A 26,572-nucleotide genomic window follows, 5' to 3' on the forward strand; every position below is an offset into this window, starting at 1 on the left:
AGACAGTAGACGAACTTCGACAAACATGACTACGGCCCGAAAAAAAAAAGTTAAAAAATATTCCTTTTCATATGCGAAAGGCTGTTGTATATTATCCTCCGATAATACATGAAAGGGTTATGTAATATGTATGTGGTACAATGCGCTTCGCTACAATGGTGTTTCCCCATTTCTCCAGTTACTCCTTTCATAAGTGTAGAACACGTCGGGAAACCGGAAACTGGGCGCTTCAGGTATGAAAGGTTTTGTGTATTTCTTTTATAAAAACTTTATATTATGTGAAAATATCCACATTCAATATTCAATTTGTAATGAAGCGACAACTTTGACCTTTTCTAGCTTTGTTAGTAATAGTTCGATTTCCACCAAACTTGGTAGAATCAAATGAAAACGATGAAGATAGGAGACTGCAACTTTGAGATTGTTCAAAATATATATATGTCAGACTATTCACTTTAATTTGACAGACAGAGAGACCGAATGTCAATCCTAGATTGAAACTAAATTTTTATCTATTATAGTTGTGTTACCAAATTTGGTAGTATCATGCTCTATATTACAGCAATTTGATGATAGGACTTTACAATCAATTCCTAAAAAATATAGTAGTATAATAAGTTGAAAAAAGAGAACTAGGTTTTTTTCCTTATCCTGTAAACATCTTTATTTTTTCCCGCATACGATCGTTTCGGAGACCACGTGCCTCCTTCCTCAGTGCTAGTACCTAATCAAGATTAAGATTATATCAAGAAAATCTAGTTCTCTTTTTTCAACTGTTCTCTTTACCAACTGTAGTATAATATTATTTACTTTACTTGAACTGATCGGGCTCAGATTTTTCCGTTCAAGAATTTTTGAGAACGGGTCCATAAAAGAAATTATCACTTTCAAGCATCAAATGTCAAAACGCTTTCGAAGGTAGTAATCGAGACCTTTCTTTTGATACTTTTGACTATATTCGGTGAAAAAAAATGTACACCCGATTTTCACATGTATGGGGACCCCATTCAAACTCAGCGTTGAACGATGGTACTCACTGCTTGTGGGGAGATTTACAGTTTCCATCATTTCACTCAATTTTGTATCAATAGGATTAATCGTTGCTGAGAAAATGAGTGTGACCGACGGATGGACAGGCCAAGCAGACAGACACAAAACTTTAAAAGTCAATGAATTTCACCCTCTTAATGTACAGCACTCCAGACTAGTCACAGAAAAGAATATGTTAGGAGCTTGTATTCATAGCTTCAGAACATGACATATATAAATGTTTCTCTATTGTCGGCATCGATCCGTTAAGTAGAAGTACATTTCATTGCATGTTATTCTGCAAAAGTACAAAGAAACAGTTGTATGGGATTTTGAGGTGATAGAAATTCTGAAATAGAATAAAAACGATCTGAACTGAATATTTACAATACATTAATTTGTATTAATGTGGAGGTGTCCGGATAGCTGAGTGATTAGAGCCCAAGGCTTTCGTACGGAAGTTCGCGGTTCAAATCTCACTGGTAGCGGTGGAATTTGGATCGTGATTTGACGTCGGATACCAGTCGACTCAGCTTGAATGAGTATCTGAGTCAAATCAGGCTAATAATCTCGGTCGAACGCAATGCTGACTACGGACTGACTACCCCTGTAGAGTACTGTAATCCTGTAGTGTTACGTTACGGTCTTGACTGAAGTGCTCTAACACACTTCAAGGCCCGGATCCAATTGGATTGTTGCGCCAACGATTATTATTATTATTATTAATGTGGAGACTGAACAAAATTTAAGCAATTGGAAATAGATACTCGTAACTTCACATCTCCCTCCATTATTTCTATCTCTTGTCAACTTGCCACTTTCGCGTGCAGTTCCCCAGCATATTTGTTTGAATGAATGGTTGACCCCTTCTCTTTCAACGCTAATACACCAAACTCATCCCCTAAAGGTTACCGGGAGCACCCTTAGTCATTTGATTGTTTACACTTCATACTTTCAAATATACAGAACTATTCTTATGTTCCAATTAACAGATCTTCGGAAGACTTGCTAAAGTAAAATAGGGTAGTGCCGCAAGAACCGATCTGAAGAGGATGTACATATGTTAAAGAGACTATGACAAAAACCTTATCAACATAATGTTTGTGTGTTATTTCTCTAGAAAGAAGTCTATTCTGTAAATTTCGTGTCTTTTGGATGTTAGCACAAGCATGCCACTATTTAGAAATACATTTTTCAAAATAAACCGGTCGTGAATTTTGTCATCACATAAAATAAATAGAATATTTTTAACATTAGCTAAATTGACTACAGAAATAACGACCGCAGAGATAAATGTTCTACCAATCATGTGATCAACCATAAATATTGGCTGAAGCTGAGAGCCAAGGATTTCCGGTATACATTTTCAAACAGTCTTTATTTTTTGAAGAAAATGCGTTTATGATTTTAGATTTGAGTTGACCCATCTTGGTTAAAATAGAAATGGAAGATATGCCGTACTGAAACCACTAAATTAAATTATAATAATATTAGGAAGTTTGTTTCTGTCTGTGGTGTTATCCAGTTGGCAAGTGTCAAAAAAAAATGTAACTAAATCTAGAGATGGTTGAAGTAGATTTGCACCGGGGAAAATATATATAATAGCTGGAATAAACAAAACCAACTGAAGTCGTTCTGTTTTAGAACACCGACCACACATAGAAGAGCAGCATCAGAATACATAACTGAGCTTGAGTAAACATTTTCAAATGAAATGAAACGTCAGAAAATTATCAGTTTCGAATTTCATGAGAAATCTACAATTTCCGTAGTACTCATAATCCTCAGAAATTTCAGATAGAAACAACAAAAGAATAATCATGACTTTTATCAAAACACCAATAAAGCTGAAAACTTTATCACCTATTTAATCATCAAAGCCAATGAGTTAATTCGGTATTTCCCCAATCTCCATTCAGCTCACTAAATTATATGGCATTGATTTTCGCAACTCACCGCTTTCACTACCTGCCATTGCACCCTAAAAACGTCACATTCAATCTTCATCTGCCCTAAAATATTTACACAACCATTTCAAATTAAATTCAAACGCCTGAAAATTTAGATTTATTCTTAGAAAAAGTACTTAAAATAATTTAGGGACGATGTCGGACCAAATAACTGACATCATTCGCTAAGTGAAATTGTAAATCTTGGACGCTTCCTGCTTTGTGTATTTTTAAACTTTGTTGGACTAAAGTGCAATTACTATTTTGAATGCAGTGAGAGGTGCAGCCAACCGCCTGTTAAGTAAAAGTGAATAAGAATAGTTTGTTGGAGCAACGTGGAAGGTTTTCGGTGCAAAAGATGCATTTTAGAAATATTTCTGTCTGGTTGCAATACGGAGTCGGTTATTTAAAGACATGAGGAGAGATATGCGTTCTATTTGCGATGCTATTAAAAGTACTGCACAGTTTGATAGAGTGCGCGAATTTACATAAATTAATGATTTTGGATGAAGTTTATTAGGATACGGCATTGAGAGTGTCATGAGAATAGTTAAATCAGGACAAACTATAATTATGCAGTCGGAATATTTTATGTGTTTAAGGTTTTGTTTGTAAAACATGGAGACTGCGGGGGCTGAAAAGTGTTTTTAACAAACCCATTCTTAGCAACTACCCAACCGGAAAATCTGAAAAAAAAATTTGAAACTCCCTCTATAGGACGCCCAGGCCTCAAAATACTCTCCCTGTCGATTCTACTCAAATATACTTACATAAGAAACAAACAATCATCATATTTGAAGCTTCCGGTTTATTATTATTTTGATTATAAATTCTACCGCATCTTTCCTAGTAAGTCCTCTTGGATAGGCATGGATGGATTTTCCGATTCACTGTCTGTATGTCTGTCTGTCACACGTACTTTTATCCAAAACGACTAAACCGATTTAAACGAAATTTGGTGGACAAATGGGAACTATGAAGTCCCATGCATATAATGAGCGACATAAATTTAGATGGAGTTTAAAGGGGGGGCTTCCAATACATGTAAAGGGGGGATTTAAATTTTTTTTTCATCGGATGTAGTCGCGTGCGGTATCAAATTAAAGGTCTCGGTTAATATTTTCCGAAACTGATATCAGTTTTGACGTGAATTGTAAAATGCGCAAGTAAGGAGCCAAAATGTACACACTAAAAGTGAGGCAGGACTCATTTTTGAAACTAACCAACCCAAAAATTCGAAAAAAATCAGGATGGTGCGCTTAATTGAAATCTAGACCTCAAAATATGTGCCATCTCGATGTCTGCTCAAATGAACTTACCAATAGTATATTACCAACTTTTAGAAATTGACTGAAAAGCCCCTCTTAAATTCATCCTAGAAATAACAAATTTTGCAGCAGCATACACGTGCCAAATTTCATGGAAATCTGACCATTAGCGCCAAAGTTATAGCAGTTCAAACTTAGCAATTTCGGATGGATTTTTCGCCTTCAAATCAGCCTAAAACATTTATTCAGAAATTTGAGTCGTTTACTTGGAAGCTGCAATGATACATGAACATTTCATCCTAAATGTTATTTAAGTTCATCCTAGATCCGGAAAGTTCAAATTTGTCAATTTCGCGTAAAATTTTTACTCTACCACCTCGAATTGAATATTGGGTACATTCAGCGTACCAGTCGAATATTCTTACATAAAAAATTAAAAAAACCTTGTTAAGAATTTTACTTGCCATTTGCATATAACCTTTCAATTCTGGAATGTTTGGCACTTTTGGAATGGGCTTCTTAGCGCTTAAACACAGTTATCTGTACTTTTTCTTCAGTCTTTAGGTCTGTGTAATACATTTATAGTGCGTTCATTAAGAACGTGTACACCATAATTTTCTTATTTTATAAAGAGGATAGAGAGGAAGTAATCAGGATTTAAATCCCTTTGTCCACGAAGTTCCCATCATTATCTTTGCGTACAGCAAGGGAAAAATTATGGAAAAAGAACATCAAGGTATCATTAAACACAATCAGGCGAAGACTTCGGGAATCCGGTATTTCTCACAAGAGTACGACGAGAAAATCTGCACTGCCAGTGAAACATATCGAAAAACATCTAAATTGAGCCAAAGAAGGTATTGACCGTGATTGGAGCAATGTAATATTTACAGACGAATCGCCTTTTACAATTAGGAATTGCTGGAAGCGAGCTTGGTCAAAAAAAGGAGAAAAGATTTTGTAACGGACGTTTAACATCCAGCAAAGTTCCATGTTTACGGATGCTCAGCAAGGATTCCGTTCACTTCACTTCATCACAAATCTCAATGAAGTGTTGATGTTGAAGTCTACCGGATCGTTATATTGAACGGATTCGAGCGAATGGATTTTGCAAGAGGAAAACGATCCCAAACATCGCGGTCGGCTATGTACCCGCTAGAAAGAGGAAAATAGCATCATCACATTAGATTGGCTTGCTCAAAACCCAGACGTATGGGGCGTTGATGAAGCTTAAGTTAAAAGGTAAGAAGATAAAAAGCACTCGACACTTCAGTGATGACTATGCAGAAAATTTAGTACAAAGTATGGAGAAAAGGTGTGAAGTTATTATTCGTAGCTAAGGAGATTGGACACCATATTGATGTAATTCCTTTTTTTAGCCTAAATTTTGCTGTACACTTTCTTGCTGAACACGCTGTAATACCTCCAAATCACTGAAAGAATTTCAGCCTTTTTATCCGTATTATCGATAGGCTCTTTCCAGCGGGTAAAAGTTAAAAGCTACTGTTGTACATAGAAAGCATCCAATCCTAAATTTTCAAAGAGGAGAGACGAAGTTCTTTAATTGAAATTATTTGTTCTTAAAAGGAGAATTGTAAAACATTCAACAAAAAGTCGTTCCGTATCCAAGCTTTTCATTTTTTATTATAACGAAAATTCATTGCATAAATATTAGTCATACCATCAAAGGAATGTAAGGAAGGTCAGTTTCTTCATGGGTGTGGGAATGAACCGGTACTGAAAGCAATTGCTCAGGGTTGATTTCGTACCGCTATCGCCATCTAGGGTAAGCCATCCAATCGTAATGTTTTGCATTTCCGAAAAGTAATTTCGTGGTCATTTCAATAGTAAATTTTGGCTTTTCTCATATTTTGATTTGTCATTTTGTTATAAAATAAAGAATTAATCAATTGTCCTTTTAATTATCCATTTCAAACTGTACTTTCAAGTCTATAAGAGTATAAAGTTTGCAATCAATAACTGTTTTTATTTATTCCTTTCAGGACGAGCCAATGCTGGCGGCAACTCAATGCGGGGCAAGGACCCCCTTGAGTCCTTTGGCACAGGCAGCATTGGACAAACATTTGCCTGGCTTTCAGGCGAAGCGTCTAATGCAACATCCAACGCCACAAATATCGAACGTACAAAAAGCAGATGCAGCATGTCTGACAGGTAAGTTTGTCTCCAGTTTAATCGAATTTTCTTATTATTGGAAAGTTTTTTCTTGCTATAAATCAATTGATGTTAGAATCCGCATCTTATGGCCACCTAATTTCTGACATTCTCAGGTGTTGATTGATGATAAAATATAGGGCCAGCGTTTTTCTTTAATTGAGAGTGTCGGAAAATGCGGCTTCGTGCTTGTAAGTCATTTTGAGGAAGCAAATCCGACTATTTATCATTTTTAAGTTTTGTGTAAAACAAAACCTTATTAAAATCGCTTCACTGTCTGTCTGTCTGTTTGTCACACGCACTTTTCTCCAAAACGACTAAATCGCGGGGGGGGGGGGGGGGGGGCAATACATGTCAAGGGGTGATTTAAATTTTTTTTCACCGAATGTAGTCGCGTGCGGTATCAAATGAAAGGTTTCGGCTAATACTTTCATTTTTGAAACTACCCAACCCAAAAATCATTGAATTGAATTGAAACGTAGGCCTCAAAATATGTGCCATCTCGATGTCTGCTCAAATGAACTTACCAATAGTATATTACCAACTTTTAGAAATTAACTGAAAGGCTCCCCTTAAATTCATCCTAGAAATACCAAATTTTGCAGCAGCATACACGTGCCAAATCCAATGGAAATCTGACCATTAACGCCAAAGTTATAGCAGTTCAAACTTAGCAATTTCGCTGGAATTTACTACTTCTAATGCAAATAGATGCTGACGTCATAATTTGCGAGAATAATTGACATTTTGTGTGAAATATTAAAATTCCATTCCTAAAGAATCAATTTCTCCCCAACGCTTTTATTAGAATCGAGTCGATGTCTGTCTGTCACACACGATTTATTCGGAACTGGCTAGGCCGATTGTCACGAATATCGGTAAGAGCGTGTGATCTGTTGTTCTCTTTACATGCAGCAAGTGGCGCCTTTTTGTGTTAAGTTTAGGGGGGTCCTCATAGATGTGAATGGAGGGTGCAACATTTTTTATCATAAAATGTGGCCATGTGCGGTACCAAATGAAAGGGCTTAATTAGTACTTTTCGAAACTCCATATATATATCGGGTGAAACATAGGAAGAGGTGAGTGCTCAAAGTATGACCATCAATAAGTGTAACAGGTCTCGTTCTCAAAATCTATCCAACCGCAAATCTGAAAAAATCACACTGGTGCATCTCTACAAAATGTAGGCCTCAAAATACATCCGGTTCCGATATCTACACAAATAAAGTTAATAACAGCGCGAGGTATTCCGACTTGTTTGTATCTGTTGTAGGTTAAGTTCTTCACATTTTCTAATAATATTAAACTCCGAGTATGAAGCGTGTGGGATTGATTATTATCAATACAATCGCTTTCTAAAAAATACAGGGATGAATTTTGGAATTTTGAGCTCCTCGCATAGGGAAACACAAAACCTTTTATACCTGAAGCGTATACCTTCCGGTTTCCCGACTTGATTTCGTTAAAAAGAAGATAATCGTATCTTATCCTTAATGGTAGATAGCAGCACTCGTTTAAGGAAAATTGCTGCATGGAATGGTCACTTTATCTTTTACTGTTACAGAGTTATACCGCTTTTAGTGAATATTTCATATAAATCGCTATTTTTCAAATTTTTTTGACCATATAACGATTCAAACTGTAAAGAAATTTCAAAATCGATTTTTCATCTATATTTCAACATGCAATATTGTAACGGTACTTTAAACTTACAAACCTGCCAAGTTAACAAAAAAGTTATTAGCTGAAATTTCAGACGGATTCTCCGGTATTTTGCAATTGTTTAAAAATAATAGAAAGTGAAACTATTGGTTTATTCCGATAGAAAAGCTGACGCCTTCTAACTTCTCAGTAGCTCAAGTCGTTTAAGTCAATTTACGGCGATTTTAATCTAATCTAAAAGAAGGACGACAAAAGTTGATGTGAAAAATGAAAGTATTTTTACCTCTTATGGCATTTTGAAAAACCTCAGTACACCAGTTTTCATAGGATTTGTTAATGTTAAACTTGGGTGTTACAAAAGTTTACGTCCGCTTTAAACAGAGACTTTTTTTATAAAACAATGACAAAATACAACAAGGTGAATATTAATGGTGAACTTGACTCCCATGCTCTCCACTTAATGCACAAATACCATCTTTCAGAGAGCCAGCTAGTTTTTACAACAAATTTTGGCAAAAATTTACCTTCGCTGTCAATGTGGCAACTTTGAGCTCCTGGACTGACTCGTAATTTTTATTGAATGAAGACAGTCACGAGAGATTTTCTACTTTTATGAACTAACTATGTAGGGTAGTCATCGTAAATGAATATCAACCATCAATGGTAAAATAACACTTAGGTGCTAGCATACGTCACGGGAAATTCTTGACACTTCATTGAAAAAACACATACCTACACGCACGCAATTGACGAAAATCAAGTCCTAAAAGGGTCTTGGGTCTCTTAATTCTTGTTTTTTTTTTCAAAATTTGACCAAGATCATGGCAATCACTTAAAAAAATTCGATAGAATACAAAAAACTCCTGGATTCTTGAGAGATTTTATAAGTTATAGTCTTTGCATTTTACAAAATTGATATACCGCAAAACCTATCTAAAGAAATCAAAAATCTAAAAAATCAAAAATTAAGAATGAATATGACTGCTTGTTACCCGGTGTTTGATCTAATTTGGTCCTTTACGTATTCGTTTGGATATCAATTAAACCGGGCAAAAAATAGAATATGCTATGGCTAAAATGGGATGCAATTTATTCTAAGAGCATTCGCTTCTCTTTTGAATAATCATCTAATTAAATCATCAATATTTTCTTCATTCGTATTCACCTTACGGAAACTTATTTCTTGTTCAATGAACTCGTCTGAATCTGAAAGTAGAACAATCAATTTGTTATGTCATTAGACAAATCGAAGACTATCGTAATTTTATCCTCAAACGACAAACAGTACTATATTGATTCAGATATATATATATATATATATAGTAGTGTTTGTTAACCCATCAGATTTTAGATACATCAAAAAAATTGTTTCCAATTTCTTTGTTAGCTCTGAAAAATGTTCGAATATTAGAATGGGAACATCTGAGCCAGGCAACTCGGTTTCCCTTTTAAAAAATTCTGTCGAATAAGAGTCACATTTTTCTCCAATTCATTTCTTCACATAAGCCTTTAGTAAATGGTGTAAGCATCGAAATGACATCTTTTTGAGAAAAAGAAAATACTTGGGGTTAATCATGTACAGGCCACTTTCCACTACACTCAATAAATTAAAATAGCATAAAGTCGTGCTAATTCTGCTCCACTCATGCATTATAGGATTCGGGAGCAACGCTCCTCATCCGGTCCGTTGTCTGACGAAAATATTTACGTTGACAAATAAAATGGGATCTAGATACGAATCGGATGGGACGCCACCGATAGATGCCATCCATACAAATGCACCGTCTGGCACGCGTTTTGCAGGCACACTTCCTTCATTCATTCCGAAATTGTTTTCGTGCGGTACAATCAAACCTCACTTGGTAGTAGCGACATTTAATTTGAATTGTGAAGCCACCGCATAACCCTGTGTCGAAGTTAAATAGTGCAAAATTTATAGGCAATTTTGACGGTAAATATCCGAAAATTTTGTCAAAAAATCGTATACAAAATGTTAAAGAGGAAAGTGAAAATATTCTATATTTTAAAATGATTCGTCATCGTAGGTGGCCTTTTACGTTAATTGTATGGGAATAATCTTTGGAGAGGTGCCAAAAAATGTGCTTCGGCGTTCAAACAGTGCTAATATTGTGCTATTTTATTTTTTAATGTAAAAGCTACAATTCGTATTATTTTCAATATATTTGGATTTCCTCAACACAAAAAAATCTAGGGAAGAAGAAATCCGAAGCGTTGCCAGTCTATTGTGAGGGTGGATGTTAACAGCCGTTATTTCGGGTTAATTGCGTAATGAGTGTAAATTTGCGTAGATGTTTTTGGTTGGGTATAAATTGAAGGCGTCTCACAAAGTAAAGAAAATACGTTATTTTGCCTGTGATATTATAAATATGAATTCATGCAGAAAGAAAGTAGCCACTCAGTATATTGTATACCTAATTACTCAACCTATTTCCAATTCGTGTCCCTGAAATGAGAGCGCTTCCGAATTAAATAAAAATGAATGTCTTTCTTAATGAGTTCGAACGGTAGAATCTAATCGTCGGCATTGAGCTAATAATCTGAAATTTGCTATCAAGAAGATATCAAATCGCAAATTTGGGTGAGATTAAAATGTTCGATGGTTCGGCAATTGGAAACTGCTTTACTTTGATTTCATAATTGAACATTTGCGAATGCCTAATCAACCTTGAGTTTGTTTTCAGTGAGTGAAAACTTATGAAAATATGGATAGATAGCGAACACATGCCAATTGGAGGGAGGTGACTACCATATTATAGAGCACATATCCGTCACTGATATTAATTAGGCTCATTTTCAGGAGCCTTGCCAAATCTAAGAATTATTAATTCAAATCTTTTGATATATGATTATGCGTTGATGAAAATTTCTGTTAACATATTTCTTCAGAGTTTTTAATAGTTTTGAAAATCATTTAAAAGGAAGATGGTCACTATCGCATTATCGCAAAACTCACCTGCTTATTACAGATGGCCCTGAACTAAGGATAAAAGAGTGGATCAGGATCAGGTGTGCGTTGGTAAACAGAAACTTTTGTATAAGTTTTATTTGTATTCCAAAAACATACCTTTTGCTCAGTCGAACTAGAATTTGTTTAGTATACTGTGGGCGGTTAAGCGCGGCAGCTGACCAGACTTCACTTTATCTCCGTCCTCAAAACAGCATGACTGCCACTGTTACCAGGGACTGGTGGCTCCATTTTTACCAAGCCCAAAACATACAATTTTTGCAAATTATATTGATTAAGCCACTTTGTTCGAATCTTCGTCAATGTTATTGACGTGAATCCCATAGTGGCTTTTGTTTTTTAACAATTTGTAAACAAACATGTACATTATATAAGAAGTCGGGAACTTGACGCTTGAGGTATAAAAGGTTTTGTGTTTCCCTAATTGAGAAACGATAAGTATATGACAGATATTTTAAAAAAGAATTTACACAAATAACTTGATCTGGAAAGCACTGTATTGATAATAGTCGACTTCATACGTTTCACACTTGGAATTCAATATTATTAGCAAATGTGAAAAAATTAACCTACAAGAGATGCAAGAAAAAGCTGGAGGAAAAATAGATTTTTCACAAATGAGATTTTAATATTTTACTCAAATGTCAATTATTCTCATTAATTATGACGTCAAGGTCTTCAAACGCAGTAAATTCCCCGGGAAATTGATAAGTTTGAAGTGCTGTAATTTTAATACTAACAGTCGGATTTCCATGGAATATGATGGTGCACAAAGTAGTATTCCTAGGGTGAACTTAAGTGGATTTTCAGCCAATTTCTAGAAGTTGGTAATATACTTAGTAACTTTATTTCAAAAGATGACGGAATGAGACATATTTTGAGACCTATATTTTACAATTTACGACAAAACTAATACCAGTTTTGGAAAGCATTAATCGAAACCTTTCATTTGATACATGAACCCGTTGAACAAATTTTTACATCCCCTCTTTGCATGTATGGGGTCACTCACTGTACGCGTGGAACTTCATAGTTCCCATTTGTCCACCAAACTTCGTTCGGATCGGTTTAGCCATTTTGGAGAAAAGACAGACAGAAAGTGATTCGTTTTGAGTAAGGTTTTGTTTTCCACAAAACTTTAAAAAGGAATGGCTTTGCTTTGAACAGCGTAATTCCGAATAAAGTGGTTCGTTCATTAAAATTCACGTAGCATATTTTCGAATTGATAAAAAGAAAGCGACCAATATCTTGCTACTACTGGCGGTCAGGCTTTGCTCAGGTCAGCGCGCAAGTTGCCTGGCCTTACTCGAAACAGCTGTAATTTTTTTTTAATTTTCTGCATTTGGTCAAAAACGAAAATTGAAATTTTGTTGAAAATTCTTTGTTTTCAAAGAATGAAGAAGAGGAAGTAAAATCATTATTAGTTATTGTAAGAAGTTGTAAACCCACAAGTTACGGGGGATGTCGACCATGTAAACCTTTTGGTAGCTTTAGAAGAGATAGAAATGACAACAACGCGAAATGGCCATTAAACAAGCGATCGTTATAAACAAACGAGAAATTAGCATGATTGCTTTGATAAACTGAGTGTTGTCAAAAGTGTGTGAGTGTGTCAAATGGTTTAATTGGACATTTTTTAAGTAAGCACGAATGCTGCCTGGTTTGGGAATGACTGGCACACATCCGTTCAATATCAACAGAATCATTTAATTGAACTTGGTCCGCTATCTCGAAAGAACAAAAAAAATATTTTTTTTCACCAAATATAGTAATTTGGGATATCAAATGAAAGGTCTCGCTTAGTACTTTCCGAAACCGGTGTTAGTTTTGAACTTGATTTAAAGATGTTGAGTGCAGCGGGTCGAAAATGATCATTTCTTTCATAGACCCCTCCCTTCTCAGAAACTACTCAACCGAAAAATCTGAAAAAATCAAGAGGCTGGTGCCTAGGCTCCGAAATGCCCTTATATCGATATCTGTTCAAATGAAGTTATATACTAAAACTGTTTGTAAAGGACTGCAAAACTCCCCCTAAGGTTCATCCTAGAAACTCGAAATTTTGCAGCAATGTAGTCTATAGTATGGAGCATGATCCACTTAGTTTGGGAAAAAATCGCAGGATTACTAACAAAGTTATAATAAGTGAAAGTAGTCGCTTCTGTGCAAATTCAAGACTTTGAAAAAAGGATAGTCTCACATGATATATGCATATATTACGTACTAGCTTCTAACGGGACAAATGTCCACTCAAATGTTTTTATAAAAGAAATACACAAAACCTTTCATATATGAAGCATCCAGCTTCCGGTTTCTCGACTTGTTTATCATTCCGATGCCGGCTCAGATAATGTCACATTCAACCGTAATAAGAATTTGGACACATAACGCGATATGTTATTATCGAATAAAAGATGTTTTCCTCTAAATTTCTTCCGAAAGTAATCCTCGAAATCGTTGCACCTACATCGTCCAAATCTTGGTTTTCGTGTTCTTTCAAAAAGCACATCTGTGCGTCCGTTCGTTATTTTGTCATATAAATTCCAAACAAAAATCGTGGTTAAACTGTAACTTTTTCGGCGATATTGCACATTATTTGTGTCCCAAGTTTGCCTCGTCTGGCTGATTGGATTCGACTCCGCTCTTTTTGAAAGCCAACAACAGTTGCAACTTCATAATGGTCCTGATCTTTCCTTTTTATCTGAATAAATAAACATATGCATGTATCGAAGAACATATCTTCCCAATGTTGGAGGAAATCGGCTCCTGCTTCTCCGAGATCAGTTTTTATTAACATTTTCTGGCGTTCAGATCGTATTTTGCGTATTTATTCTACAAAAAGATTATTCGTCTTTGATAAATCACAATAAATTTTGTCACAAGACAATTCGGTTTGTTTGAAATTCGGTTTCGGAGAAGAAAAATAAAACAATCTTGTGCTAATATTTCACTCAATAGCGCTATAGATTATATCTTTACTGGCTCATCATATCCATGTGTGTTTATTAAATATCTTCGAGTTATATTATTGCCGTGTGGTAGTAGGATAACCAATATAATTACTCGATTAATTGAAGCTAAACGGTCAGTCGAAGTGAAACATTCTGTGTTTTAATTTACCTAAACTTGTGGGCAGCTTGTTGTTCTAAATGGATGAGATGTCGTCATTGGCTGCGGGAAAATGTAAATGTGATATTTGTTTACATTACTCATTGAGTATTTACATAAAACCTGTAATTATAATATTACAATCGTTAGCTAAATACTGTATGATAACTATCCAGCTTATATGTGTCATTTTATTAGGATAGGATAACTACTGATAAGATTGTGTTGTAAACATGAGAAATTTTTGTATTTTATATAAATTTGTGTTTTGGAATGCTTTCAAGGGAAAAACTATTATGATCTCGTTTGAAATCGAGAAACGAAAAAATAGAAGGTACAATAGGAATGATGTTGTATTTGATATTACGTTTTTCAAATCCAATTCTGATGGGTGTAAAACTGCAAGCGTTAACGGTACGATTAACGTTTTTCAGTCTAACTCTTTTTATTTGCCTTTCCTAAATTAATTTGAAAAAAATTGAAATCTGCCTCATTGTTCACCATGTCATGCTAGCCAGTCACCAAAGACAAAGGATGCCATCTCGTAGTAGTGGAGACAAAAATGTTGCGCTAGATCGCTATGTATCATAACCCTCTTATGTTCATATCTGAAACGATGACGTTCCCGATCGATGTGAGTGTTGCACCTATCGGTGCCAAGTGTTTTCCTCAGTAACGAGTGTTCGTGTCTTTGCACTGCTGGAAGTTTTGGCGATCATAAAAGCGCTAATGTGACCTAGAGTCTACTAGTTAAGTAACTCTTTTAAAATCGTCATTGATTTTCAAACATTCACGTTAACGCTGAAGAATGTGATCTGTTTGTTCGACTGGCTACCTTGGCGCCCCAGTTGGAAGAGTTCAAACCAATAAAATCGAAGCAAGTCAAAGTTAGAGCAGGTAATTGCTAATTGTGCTGAGCGTATTTTAGTAGAGCATAGGTCTGGCAGGTAGCAGGATTACTTGAATCCGATTTCAAATTGAGAAATGAATTTCGGAACTTTCGATATCGATCATTTGGACTGCTTGGTTAAGACCAAAAAATGCCAGAATCTACTCATTCTGATATATGTACGTCTTCACAAAATATGGCTATACCCGGCTAGGTGAATCGACACGAGTTAGCAATCGTTTTTAGCAATGCACGCCTAGTTATATCTGAGAAGCGAAGTACTTTTACATCCAACGCATTAGTTACAAGTAGATAACACCGTTAATCACAATTTGAGTATCGCGTAATATTGCCCCATTGGAACGAGTAAATTTAACACTGACTCCCTTCACTACTGACAGCAGAGGCGAGAGAATTTCTAGCGGTATATAGATGAGACTTCAGAGTTTATCAATTTTTCGTCAAACAACCCAACTGACAAGGACTCGACTATCAGATTCGCGTTTCGTATAAAAATTTCTGTTCCAAAATTTGGACGATCTGCATCAAGGGTAACAAGACAATCGAGAAAATATAATGTATAAGGTATAAGCTCAGATTAAAATTAATTTAAGAAACTGCAGGACCAAAATCTGTTTGCTTTTCGTTGAACAAACTTTCAAAATCACAGTCCGTGTTTGACTATTTTAGAGGCATATTTTTCGTAAGATTAGCATATTCTATAACTGAATGATTTATGATAATTAATGAGATTAAGAAAGAAATTAATAAACAAGTCGGAACACCGGAAGCTAGACGCTTCAGGTATGAAAGGTTTTATGTATTTCTTTTATAAAGAGATTTGGGTGTGCATTTGTCCCATTAGCATGTAGCCCGTAAAATATGCATATATTATGTGAAAATAGCCACTTCCATGTGATATTGACATTCACAGTCTTGTTGTTTTACAAACAAAACCTTAAAAATAAGATATATCAAAAATTGTTGTGCCGCCTTCGAAAGCAGGCCATGTCAACGACTAATTAGCATCACCGCGCACAGCAAAATAGGAACTCCATCATAGAAACTATCTGTAAATAATGGGACCGATCAGTGTTAGAGCAATAGAGAAAGATAAATTCTCATATGTGTACGGAAATGACCTTTGGTAGGATATACAATAAGCCAAGAAGCTGCAGTATGGGTCAACCTAACCCAATCCTATGCATACTACCCTCATCAATCCAACCGAGTCTTTCAATATACAACCAATCACAATTTTACCACTAGGAGGCTTTCACTACATTTCATTGTTTGAAACTTCTCTCTGCTAGTTCTAGATTAATATAAAGAAGGGAGTTTGGGATTATCAAAAGTATCAAATCGGTGTGGATTGAAAGCATATTCCTCTTTTCTCTTTCATTGATGAATATAAGAAAACCGGAGAAATTAACACACAAATATGAATACATACATGCCAGATTATTCCGCCTCTCGGTAAACATCTGTTTTCATTACAAACGAATACGAAATTATTGTAACTCATTTTATTGTAAGACAAATTGTTTGAAGTATGTCCAACGACTTCTTTGCCCATAGGTTTTATCAAGGTAGCAACATTTGGAAGTAAATCCAATATTTTTACCTCATCCATGTCACACAGGTGAAATTAAATTTTAAGCATTCAATCCACAATGAAAAGGACGGCGTCTATTGGTAGATTTTTGTAGTTTAGGTATATCTTCATTTTTGGAGAAAAATTAACATTTGATTCACTGAAACAAATCTATACTGATTGTTTGAATGTGAAGTAGTTTCGAAAACTTAAGATATCCGAGTTCTCGAATGCTTGTGCCGACTTTCCTACCACAGGACGAGCGTTTTTTCTGAGTACCATTCGAGTTATTGGTGGAAATTTCTTTCCACATTTAAAGAGCTTCGTCGACAATATTATAGTCTGGTTTCTTATTAGTGCACCGAAGTGGAAAAGTTCTTCCTGATTCAATTTCGAAACACATTTCTCAAAAAGGTTGTTTTGTTTGTCGCCCGCAGTGCTTGCATTTAACTTATCTCTCAAAGTTTTTTTTATAGATTCGCCACTATTAAGTCTTTTTAGCATTTTCAGCTGTATCTCTATCGAGACTATGACACGTTTCCATTTTCTTACCTCACTCATTTTCATTAACAGATCATAACTGGCCAAAGGCAAAAATAAAACGGAAAGTAAATCAAAATTGGGTCGAAAAAGGAAAGGATCTCTATCGTAGAGAAAAATATGTGCACTAGAAACAAAAGGGCAATCAAACTAAAGAAGAGGACTCTCTTGTTCCCACTTTCCTCATTCTGAACGTTACAATATACACTCTGTATTGTACACGTTTTATTTTCTTAAAATTTTCCAGAAGGGGTTACCAAACAATCAATATTTGAGTTTCGAGTATTCGAGATTTATACCAAATGGCCGGAGAGCTTACAAGAGATCACTTAGATCTGATAAGAAAATAGATAAATGGGCTCCACATGAATACAGGAATGAAAAACAAAAAAAAATAACGTGTAGAAATTGGTTACTAGTTCCTAATCGATAAAGATCTACGAGTATTATTGAAAAGCATCACAACTTGCTATGAAAAGTAGATACTGCATGATAATAGTCGACATTTGGCACAATGACTAGTCTTCGGTGGGGACCCATTTTTCAGGACACTTAGTGCTTATATCGATTAATAAAAGTTGATATAAAAAGTTATGGCCTTATTATTTTGGATTTACAATTGGCCGTTTCATAAATTCGTCAAAATTTGATAATTGAAATCTTTTGATTCGTAAAAATATACATCTTCCAAAATCCTCAATAGTTTGATATTTTATTGTTTAGCATAATACCACACACTTTTTTCAAAACAGCGGGCCATGGAATTTTAATAGCACAAACTTCTCATATTTTTCAATATTCTATGTAGAGCCATAGATAAAGTGGTTGTGTTTAGTTTAGCCGTTAATAGTCGATTTATGACTAGAAGTCGCATATGACTGCAGTCTGGCTCTCCTGGTTCCTGTTTGCAAATCCAGAAAGAGTAAAGTTGACGCATCTTGCCCCGCAGAGAAGTAACTAAAAGATACGCGTTTGGAAAATTGGATAACTCCATTTCAGACTTTTCCTGAAGAATCATCTCCGTACAGTAAATGTCACTCTGTGCTGTTACATATCACTCGGATGTACATGAAGTCAATTTCTGATCCAAGGCGCTCTTATTATGAAAATCAATAAAATGTCTTCTTCCATCACACTCCTAAGCAAAATGTGAAAATCCACTTTACCATTTAGATGGAACTTGCCTTAATCCTAAAAGAGGGGTAATTAAAAATGAGACATTCTGTACAGAGGATAGAACAGTTTTTGGAAAAAAAGATTTCCATATTTGGAGAAATGGAAAGCGGTAAAATGCTGTTGCCTTTGAAGATCGATAAGATTTTAGAATTACGGAAGGAGAATAGAAGTGTTGCGGAAGTTGGGCGAGCTATTGGTGGCAGGAGAAAGGTAGTGATGAATTTTATTGCGGATCCCCAGAGCTATGGGGAAAGAAAGCCACCTGGTCGACCACGAGCGATAACATCACGAAGAAAAGCGAAGAATTTTGAGAAAGGTCTCTAATTCAGCTCTTACTACCAGGGATATCAGGAGCGAGCTGGCGTAAAAACGCATGTCCGCAATATACAGGGAGTAATTAAAAAGTAACCATTCATTAAGCGCTAGAATTTGAAAGGAAAGCCACCGTTAACCGCTCTTTACAAGGAGCACCGTCTCGGGTTTTGCACGCGTCGTATTCGATGGAATGATGATATTTTCGGATGAAAAGAATTTAGATGGCCTAGATGGAGATATTCTTATAGAAGATATTATATCCGAAGGAAAGAAATAATTTTAAGTAAGCGGCAACATGGTGGAGGTTCCATAATGATCTGGGGTGCTATCGGGTTTAACGGTCAGGCCGAATTAGCGGTAAATTGAATGCTGAAAATTATGTGCAGCTATTGGAACAATAGATATCTGGCCGGTCTGACGACCATTACAGACGTTCCGCCGATTTTTCAACAAGACAATGCATCTTTACACATCGCCAGAAAGATAAAATCGTTCTTCCAAGAGATAGAAATCGAACTTCTCGATTAGCCATCACGAACACCCGATCTGAACATAATGGAAAACTGTTGGGGACAGTTAGATCAACTTGATTATGCCGAAGGAAAACAGTATTCAACAGTGGAGGATTTCCAAATTGCAATAATTGGAGGTGGAGGAGAAATTTTACAAAAAAAAATGTAAGAAAATTAAATGAAAGCCTTACAAAAAAAATGTGTGATGTTATTAAAAGTAGAGGAATGTAGAAATGAAGACCAAATTACCTAACCTCTGGTTCTCTTGTCACATCTAAAAATCATAAAATTCAGTCAAAAAACTTAATTTTTGGGATAAACCTAATTATTTTCAGGTAAAAATGTGTATTTTGCTCTACCTGTTCACTTAGCAGAACATTTTTCTGACCTACATCCAGGATTTTAGGAAATAATGAGAAACTTTCCGGTGTGCTATGTTTTTGTTGCGCAATATATATAAGCACTCATCAAACTTCAAGAACAAAACTTGTGTTTCGGGGTTTGGTAAAACATTCTTTAATTTGTTGAGCTTACCAAGCCTCGATGGAAGTTTCTAGGAGAGACGTGTGTTCCTATTTTCTTGGGGCTCGAGGGCAGGGTTCAAACGCCGATTCATAATTCATATATGAGAAAAGAAAGTGCCCCTAAAAAGGCATCGCTTTAAATCCAAATGTTAAACATGAATAGCTGATATTTTAGATCAAGCCCTCATTCTAGAAATGGCACTTATCATTTGTAACCAACCCCGTTCATTGAGGCAATAAAATTTCATAACTTTCAGGGTTTTGACCTACACCTTTTCAAAAACAGGAAATTTTTTCTCCTTCATTTTAATGCAAACTATTTTAAAGAAGAAAAATACAATATGTGGTTCTTCTTTATAAGAAACGATTTTTTGTAAATATTAATTATTCTGCCTTTTGAAAGTGATGAGGAAACCCCCAATATTTCCATTGAAGGTTATTCCATTCATAATTATAGACCTAAGTAATTTCTAAGCAAAATATGTTTTTTTTCCGCATGTGTGGGTCTGAAAAGATCCCAAGTGGACTAATGGCTAGGACGATGCCTATATTGCCAGCGTCCTTGATATATATAAAGGACGACTCCTTGCGTTAAGTAATGATAGAGTGCGCGAAAATTTATGTTGCTCATCCGTCACTCAGGTCTGAGAGGTCCCCAAGAGAGATCGTTATTGAACGGTGTTTAGGGCCAGAGGCCGTTGTTTCTAAAAAAAATTTAGGTTAGGTTATGAATTTAAAGCACGTGACTGTAAACGACACTTTTTAATAAGATTTCTTTTAAATGTTTGTTAAATTTGAAATAACAGAAGAAACTGAACACTACCAGCTTGACTGAGCAATTTTTTGAGACAAAATGCTCTAAGAAGAGAGTCGGCAGTATATGTACTGATGTCCCACTGTTAGCTTTGTCCGAAGGGCTTACAAGACAGCGAATCAGTCTGACCGAAGGTTGCATCACAAATGTTTCACCGTATAAATTTGATGTTTCCTTCGTTTGGTCATTTATTTTTTATATTTAATCCGTTATGTATCGAGCGCTATTTGATGACAGGAATTTCTGACGAAGTTATATCTGTTTTTATTCTGAAAATTCCGTGAGGCAATTGGAGGAATTGAAGCTCTACTTTCAAGTGCAAAGCTTGATTAAAAGCTAAAAACCTAAAGAAAAAGCTTCTGAACCCCATAAAATTACATTACTTTATTTTTATTTATTTTTCATTTACAGACATCTGCAGTTGCGAAACATTGCCCGAAGTGGAAATCTTTTCCCTACTCGAGGAATCTATACCAAAGTATAAAATTCGAGCGGATGCAATAACACAATTTGCTGGATACGAAAATCAGGATTGGTTCGTACCAAGTCCAGCTCTTCCTATTCCACCTGAGGGACTGCATTTGACCAAAGAGCAAATAAGAGAAACACTTAACTATTTTCGTAAGTACAATATTTTGTTTATTTCTTTTTATAAAATATCGCATAATAATCGAAGTTAGTAATCTAGGAAACGCGGGAGTAAAACTGTTATTTTTCTACTTGGGATAGCTTTCCTATCTCTTTCACATGATAATAAATAATACCCTAAGTAGTACTAATAATCATAAAATAATAAAATATTATTATTATTATTATTATTATAAAAATAATATACAGTTTACGCTAATTTCGATCTTCAGTCATAGGAAGTTAGCTCCGGACATTCGATTAGTTTATTTGTTTATAATATTCAATTACTTTTATGAAACGAAATTGCATTTAAATAAGTGGTTTCCTATCGTACAGAAATTTATTTTACTTAATCATAAATTGCCGACGGAAGTCCCTTTTCAAAAAAACTTAAAGAAAATGCTGCAATAATGGAAAAGTTTGAGAATCACAATTCGCGGTTTCGGCATTCAATTTCATTGAAGAGTAACTTAAGCTATGCTTAAGTAGATGGCACCAGGTGTGCGACTACGTCATAATATCGCTACCACAGGTAACGAAAGACCGTTGCGATAAAACGAGTCAGATAATGATAGTTAGACAAACATACGAATGCTGACGCCAAGCGAAGCGCTTTGGCTCTATTTACTTAAAACTTCTCGAGATTTGTTCATTCAATTTACAGTCTGCATTGTATGATGTTTATCATATCATATGAAAGATATCGAAAATAAAGTATTGATAAGAGCTGGAGATACTTTGAGTTGTGATTAGGTAAAATTTTATGCTATTGGTTTTCCCGGAAAGGGTTTTGGGTTTTGGTCTTATGTTCCTTTCATATATCCCATTGAAGAACATGGTTTTAAATGAAAAGTGGCACACATATTTCGCAAATACTTTTTTTGCTTGAATTACAGTTGAAACGATTGAGCTTACCTTTTTAGAATTAGCAACTGATGTTAGGATATATCTTCGATTGACTCAGTCTTTGCAGCTTTTTGCAATGACAAGAATGACTTGCATCCACCCGAAATATTTTATGTATTATGTACTATATATGTATTCTACCAGCACACTTGAAGTTGTTTACTTTACAGAATAGTGGTAGAACGGTGATATAACATCTTTGAATAAACACTTAAAATATTAAGTTGAAGTGTCTATAAAAAAGGGGATTTTCTGTCTGTTGTCACCTTCGTAAGATCGGATAGTCGATAAAAAAGGTGAAATGAGAAAAAATCATTTGCGGCAATTGCTTAGCCTTCCTGTGGGTGTGATTTTATGAAACGATTAAAATGAAATGGTTAGCAAACAATGTTCTCTAGATAAAAAGGAGGGACACTGCAAACGTTCGATAAAAAACGTGTACAAAGGTTGGTTATTGTTTTTGTATCTACTACTTTGGACTTTTTACTTATTCGCGCTGCATTGACAATTTTTTCTGGAAACTATTCAAATGATCTGGTAAGAGAATCTAGTTAGTTTTGAATAATATAATTAGGCGTCAATTGATACAAACAAAATTTGGACAGTTGGAATGATTTAAACCAATGGCGCAAGAGCATAATGTCTAATATACAAAAGAGTGATATGAAAGGAATTTTCCTGGTGTGTAAGTCCTCTAACACTTTAACAGCAGACAATACACCGACTGAAACAGTATACACATCTCCCTGTTCACCTCTTGAGGAGTCAGTCTCCTTTTTCATGTGGTTACTTTTTGTCCTATTTGATTTTGAACGAGAATATGCTTCACTTTCATTATTACCACAAGTAATATTGTGAAAATGATAAGCTTTCAGCAATAAAACAGTATGTAGAGGTTATTATTGGTGAATACCAAGAAATTTTCAGACATCATTGAGTGACAATAGGTACTTTCTGGAAAAATTTTAAAAACATCCCACTGATATATACGATTGTCGATTTGTCGATTCGCAGCAAGCGTGTGACAGTATTAACAGAAATACTTTATACAAAATTATTCCTGAATACGGAAGACTACCGAAATTTATCCTCACTGAGAGTCTTGAAACGAAATCAGGGTTGAAACAAAGAATTGGTCTGACTCTTACATTATTCAACTTTGCACAGAAATATGTTGTCAATAGTAGTAAATAATAGCGTACTCTGATCATATTATCAGGATAGAAAGATCAATGTCCTATGCGAAAGAGACACCTTTAGGCTTAGATTCGAGCGCGAAAGAAGTTAGTTTAGAAATCAACGAATCAAAAACCAAAATTCGAACCAATATACCACTCAAGTGAAACCTGACTTTAGGAGTTTGTAGACTAGAAGATTTCTATCCTTTCATTTATCTAAGGATAATTGTTAGTAAAAGTGTAGGTGAACAGGATGAAATTCAGCAGAGAGTTTTAGAAAGTGTTACCCAGTACCAATAAAGCCTTTTAAGGCTCACCAATTGGATGCAACAAAGATCCGTTTGATTTGTCAAATCGTTGGAAAAAAAACCCCATTTCTTCTCGGCACAATATTTACATATTCCCAATACAGTAGACTTTCATAAGTAAGTTTATCAAAGTATGTTTACTTCAGTTAATTATTTCGCCCTTTGTTTTTAAGATCTTCAAGTCAAGATGAAAATTGTAGCTTCTGACGTATCACGGTGTAGGAGTAATCGTTCTCAATATTTTAGATTGTATTTTTTAAAGGATTTCGTTGTTTAATATGCGAACAGATCCCCAAAGTTGTCACCATGAGTCCAGATTGGCTTTACTGCTGCCTTATATATCAGCATATTGAATTTCAAGGTAGCTTAGAAAATCTGTTGAGTAGCTACTACAAGTCTTTGAATCTCTGGTTGAGCTGAGTTTCTTTCACCTGAATATGTTTTTTCCAAGTGAGCCTTCTGTCTAGGTGTACTCCTAACATAGGTATTTTACCTCCTTAGACTGAACAATGGGTACGCTGTTAAACTTAAATTGGGTTCATGTTCGTTTCTTCAATGTGAAGGTGACTACACTTTATTTCATTTACTTTGATTCTCCAGCGCGAATCATTGCCCAACTTCTTTCATGTGATGTGATTCTCGAGGTATCCAGATGCAATACTAGGATTGGAATGTGTGCAATGTATTGCCATATAGTCAGCGAAGTCTGTAGGCGCTCATTTGTGGGCAAATCTGCAGTATATATCAAATAAAGCAGTGGGCCGAAGACACTACCTTGGGGAAACCCTGTTTTAATATTAGATTCTCGTGAAGTGAATGATTGTTGTTTAATAACAGATCTCCTACCAGCCAGATACGACTCGAGAATTTTGTAGTTATTCGTAGGTAGCTTTTCCTTAATTTTGTAGATGCATACTTTCTACTGTCTAAAGCACAGTTTATCTGGGAGGCTAACCCATGAACTTCTCCAACAATTCCATATTTTCTTCTAAATCCGAACTGGAGAGAAGGAATGTTTTTTTTTGTCCAAGTTTGCGACAATTTCCAGCATTTCCGCAAGTAACCAAGGCGTAAGACACCATTAAATATGTGCATCAATTGAATGATAGCAGATCATGGCAGTTCTTAGATCATTTTGCCCGTAATAAGGTCGAAATCAGCAACATTTTTGGGATCAATGTGATTTTGCAAGAATCGTAGACTTCGGAAACTTTGAAATGCATCGGTTGGTGTGCATCTTTGTTAATCTAAGGTGGTAACTCTTTCTTCGTCTACTTTGGGTTAGCTTGAAAGACGCCTATCAAGTGAACCTTTCTCAGCATTACTCCTTGCCCAGCCGTCCGACAATCGAATGATACGCGCATGATTGGCCTATTGAGTTTCTTCACCGCTCTCAAAGGGAATATTTCGTAGTCGGAAAAAATGTTAGATGTTCTAGGAAGCACTTTAGATTATTATGGTTTTTCAATGCTTCTTGTAGCTCCTTTCTCGATGCCCGATTTTTGAACAATTCTGATAACCTCAAACTGCATATTGGAACTTCGGTGTTGCAAGCAGGGCAGCTGATTTGAATATTTCTTAACTTACTTAAACCAATCAGTTTGTTTCGTTGTCAGTTTGGTAGGCTCGCTAGAAATTAGTTGGTGTTGAAGCTATTAGAACCAGTGATAATCGGACACGGTCTCCTTTTATATTTCTCGTTATTCCAAAGTCGATAAGGTCAAATATTTTACGGCGACCAGTTGGCCAGTAAATTGGATAGCCGCTGGATAGCATATCGAATTCACAGTTCGTCGATATGGCAGCCCAGAAGGTTTTGCCTCTAGGCTAGATCAATCTCGAGTCCCAATAAGTGTGTTTGGGATTGAAGTCTCCAGCTAAAATAAATCTTCTACCGATTATGTTGAAAAAGCTTACAAAACTGTTCTACAGAGATGGTAAATATCGAAGGACAATATTCATCAGGTATTATAACATTCTAATGCGCATATACACATATATGTAGACGCGGCTTGTATATAACACTTTACACGAGGAAAATGGATTTTATAAAATCTGTGACGATGTGCATATTTCTCTATTTGCAGCCTTTAGGGCTGTGTCCGATAAATCAATTTTAGTTCAATATTTATTGTTGGGTTGTATTCTTTATTTAATACACAATCAGAGTGATCGGCGTTCTACACTCCTAATTTATTCTATTTGATCTTGCAATCTCAGCTGTTATGGAAATCCTCTTTTAAATATCACGTGACCCTGATCCCTGCGCATATTTTTCGTCATAATCATGGAGAGGAAAAAGTTATCACCATCGGGTCAGAAGTATGTTGTGATTACGCACGGGAATAATTAGCATCATTTTGTCTTCATTAGAAACATGCCCACAGCTGAAGTGCGTAGGTTGTACTATTCGAGTCTGTCCCACAAGAGCAAACAGCATTAGCAACGGTTGTCAAGATTTAAGATAAAGACGCCCCGGAATAGTCTTCTTCAACAAAGAATCTTCATACTCCTGCCCCTTAGAAGACTCCATTCGATTGGTAAGAACATTTAGATATGTGTGTACATCAGGGGAGAGTACATAGGGCTCTTATGATCCAAGTGCTTGGAATCACACAATCTAAAACAAAGTGAAATTCATCATATCAAGAAATAGAAATAATTCGGGGAAAACGGAAGCTGGACGTTTCAGATATGAAAGGTTTTGTGTATTTTTTTTATGAAAACGTTTGAGTCGATATTTGTCCCATTAGAATCTAGCACGTAATATATGCTGCATATATGCGTGAGAATATCCTCTTTCGCATGATACTAACATTCAACGTTTTGAATTTGCATAGAAACGACAACTTTGGTAGTAATAGTGCGATTTCCATCAAACTTGGTAGGATCATGCTGTTATAGTCTACATTGCTGCAAAATTCTAGGACGAACTTAAGGGGGCTATGCATTCAATTACTAAAAAGTATAGTAATATACTATTATTAACTTTATTTGAACAAATATCGGCATGGG

At 35.5% G+C, this 26,572-nt stretch overlaps 1 protein-coding gene across 3 annotated transcripts in view; it reads left to right on the top strand.

Moving 5' to 3' along the window:
- The window catches only part of LOC119653222 (trafficking kinesin-binding protein milt), a 183,560-nt gene that overhangs the window by 48,941 nt on the left and 108,047 nt on the right, over positions 1-26,572 (top strand). For all 3 annotated transcript variants that reach the window (XM_038057802.1, XM_038057801.1, XM_038057800.1), the window contains 2 exons: positions 6,250-6,418; positions 20,947-21,156. In XM_038057802.1, the coding sequence (XP_037913730.1) occupies positions 6,259-6,418; positions 20,947-21,156 (370 nt within the window). In that variant the 5' untranslated portion in view covers positions 6,250-6,258. The remainder of the gene's footprint in view (positions 1-6,249; positions 6,419-20,946; positions 21,157-26,572) is intronic.

The sequence above is a fragment of the Hermetia illucens genome, chromosome 3, assembly GCF_905115235.1.
Source record: "Hermetia illucens chromosome 3, iHerIll2.2.curated.20191125, whole genome shotgun sequence".
NCBI classification, from domain to species: Eukaryota; Metazoa; Arthropoda; class Insecta; order Diptera; family Stratiomyidae; genus Hermetia; species Hermetia illucens.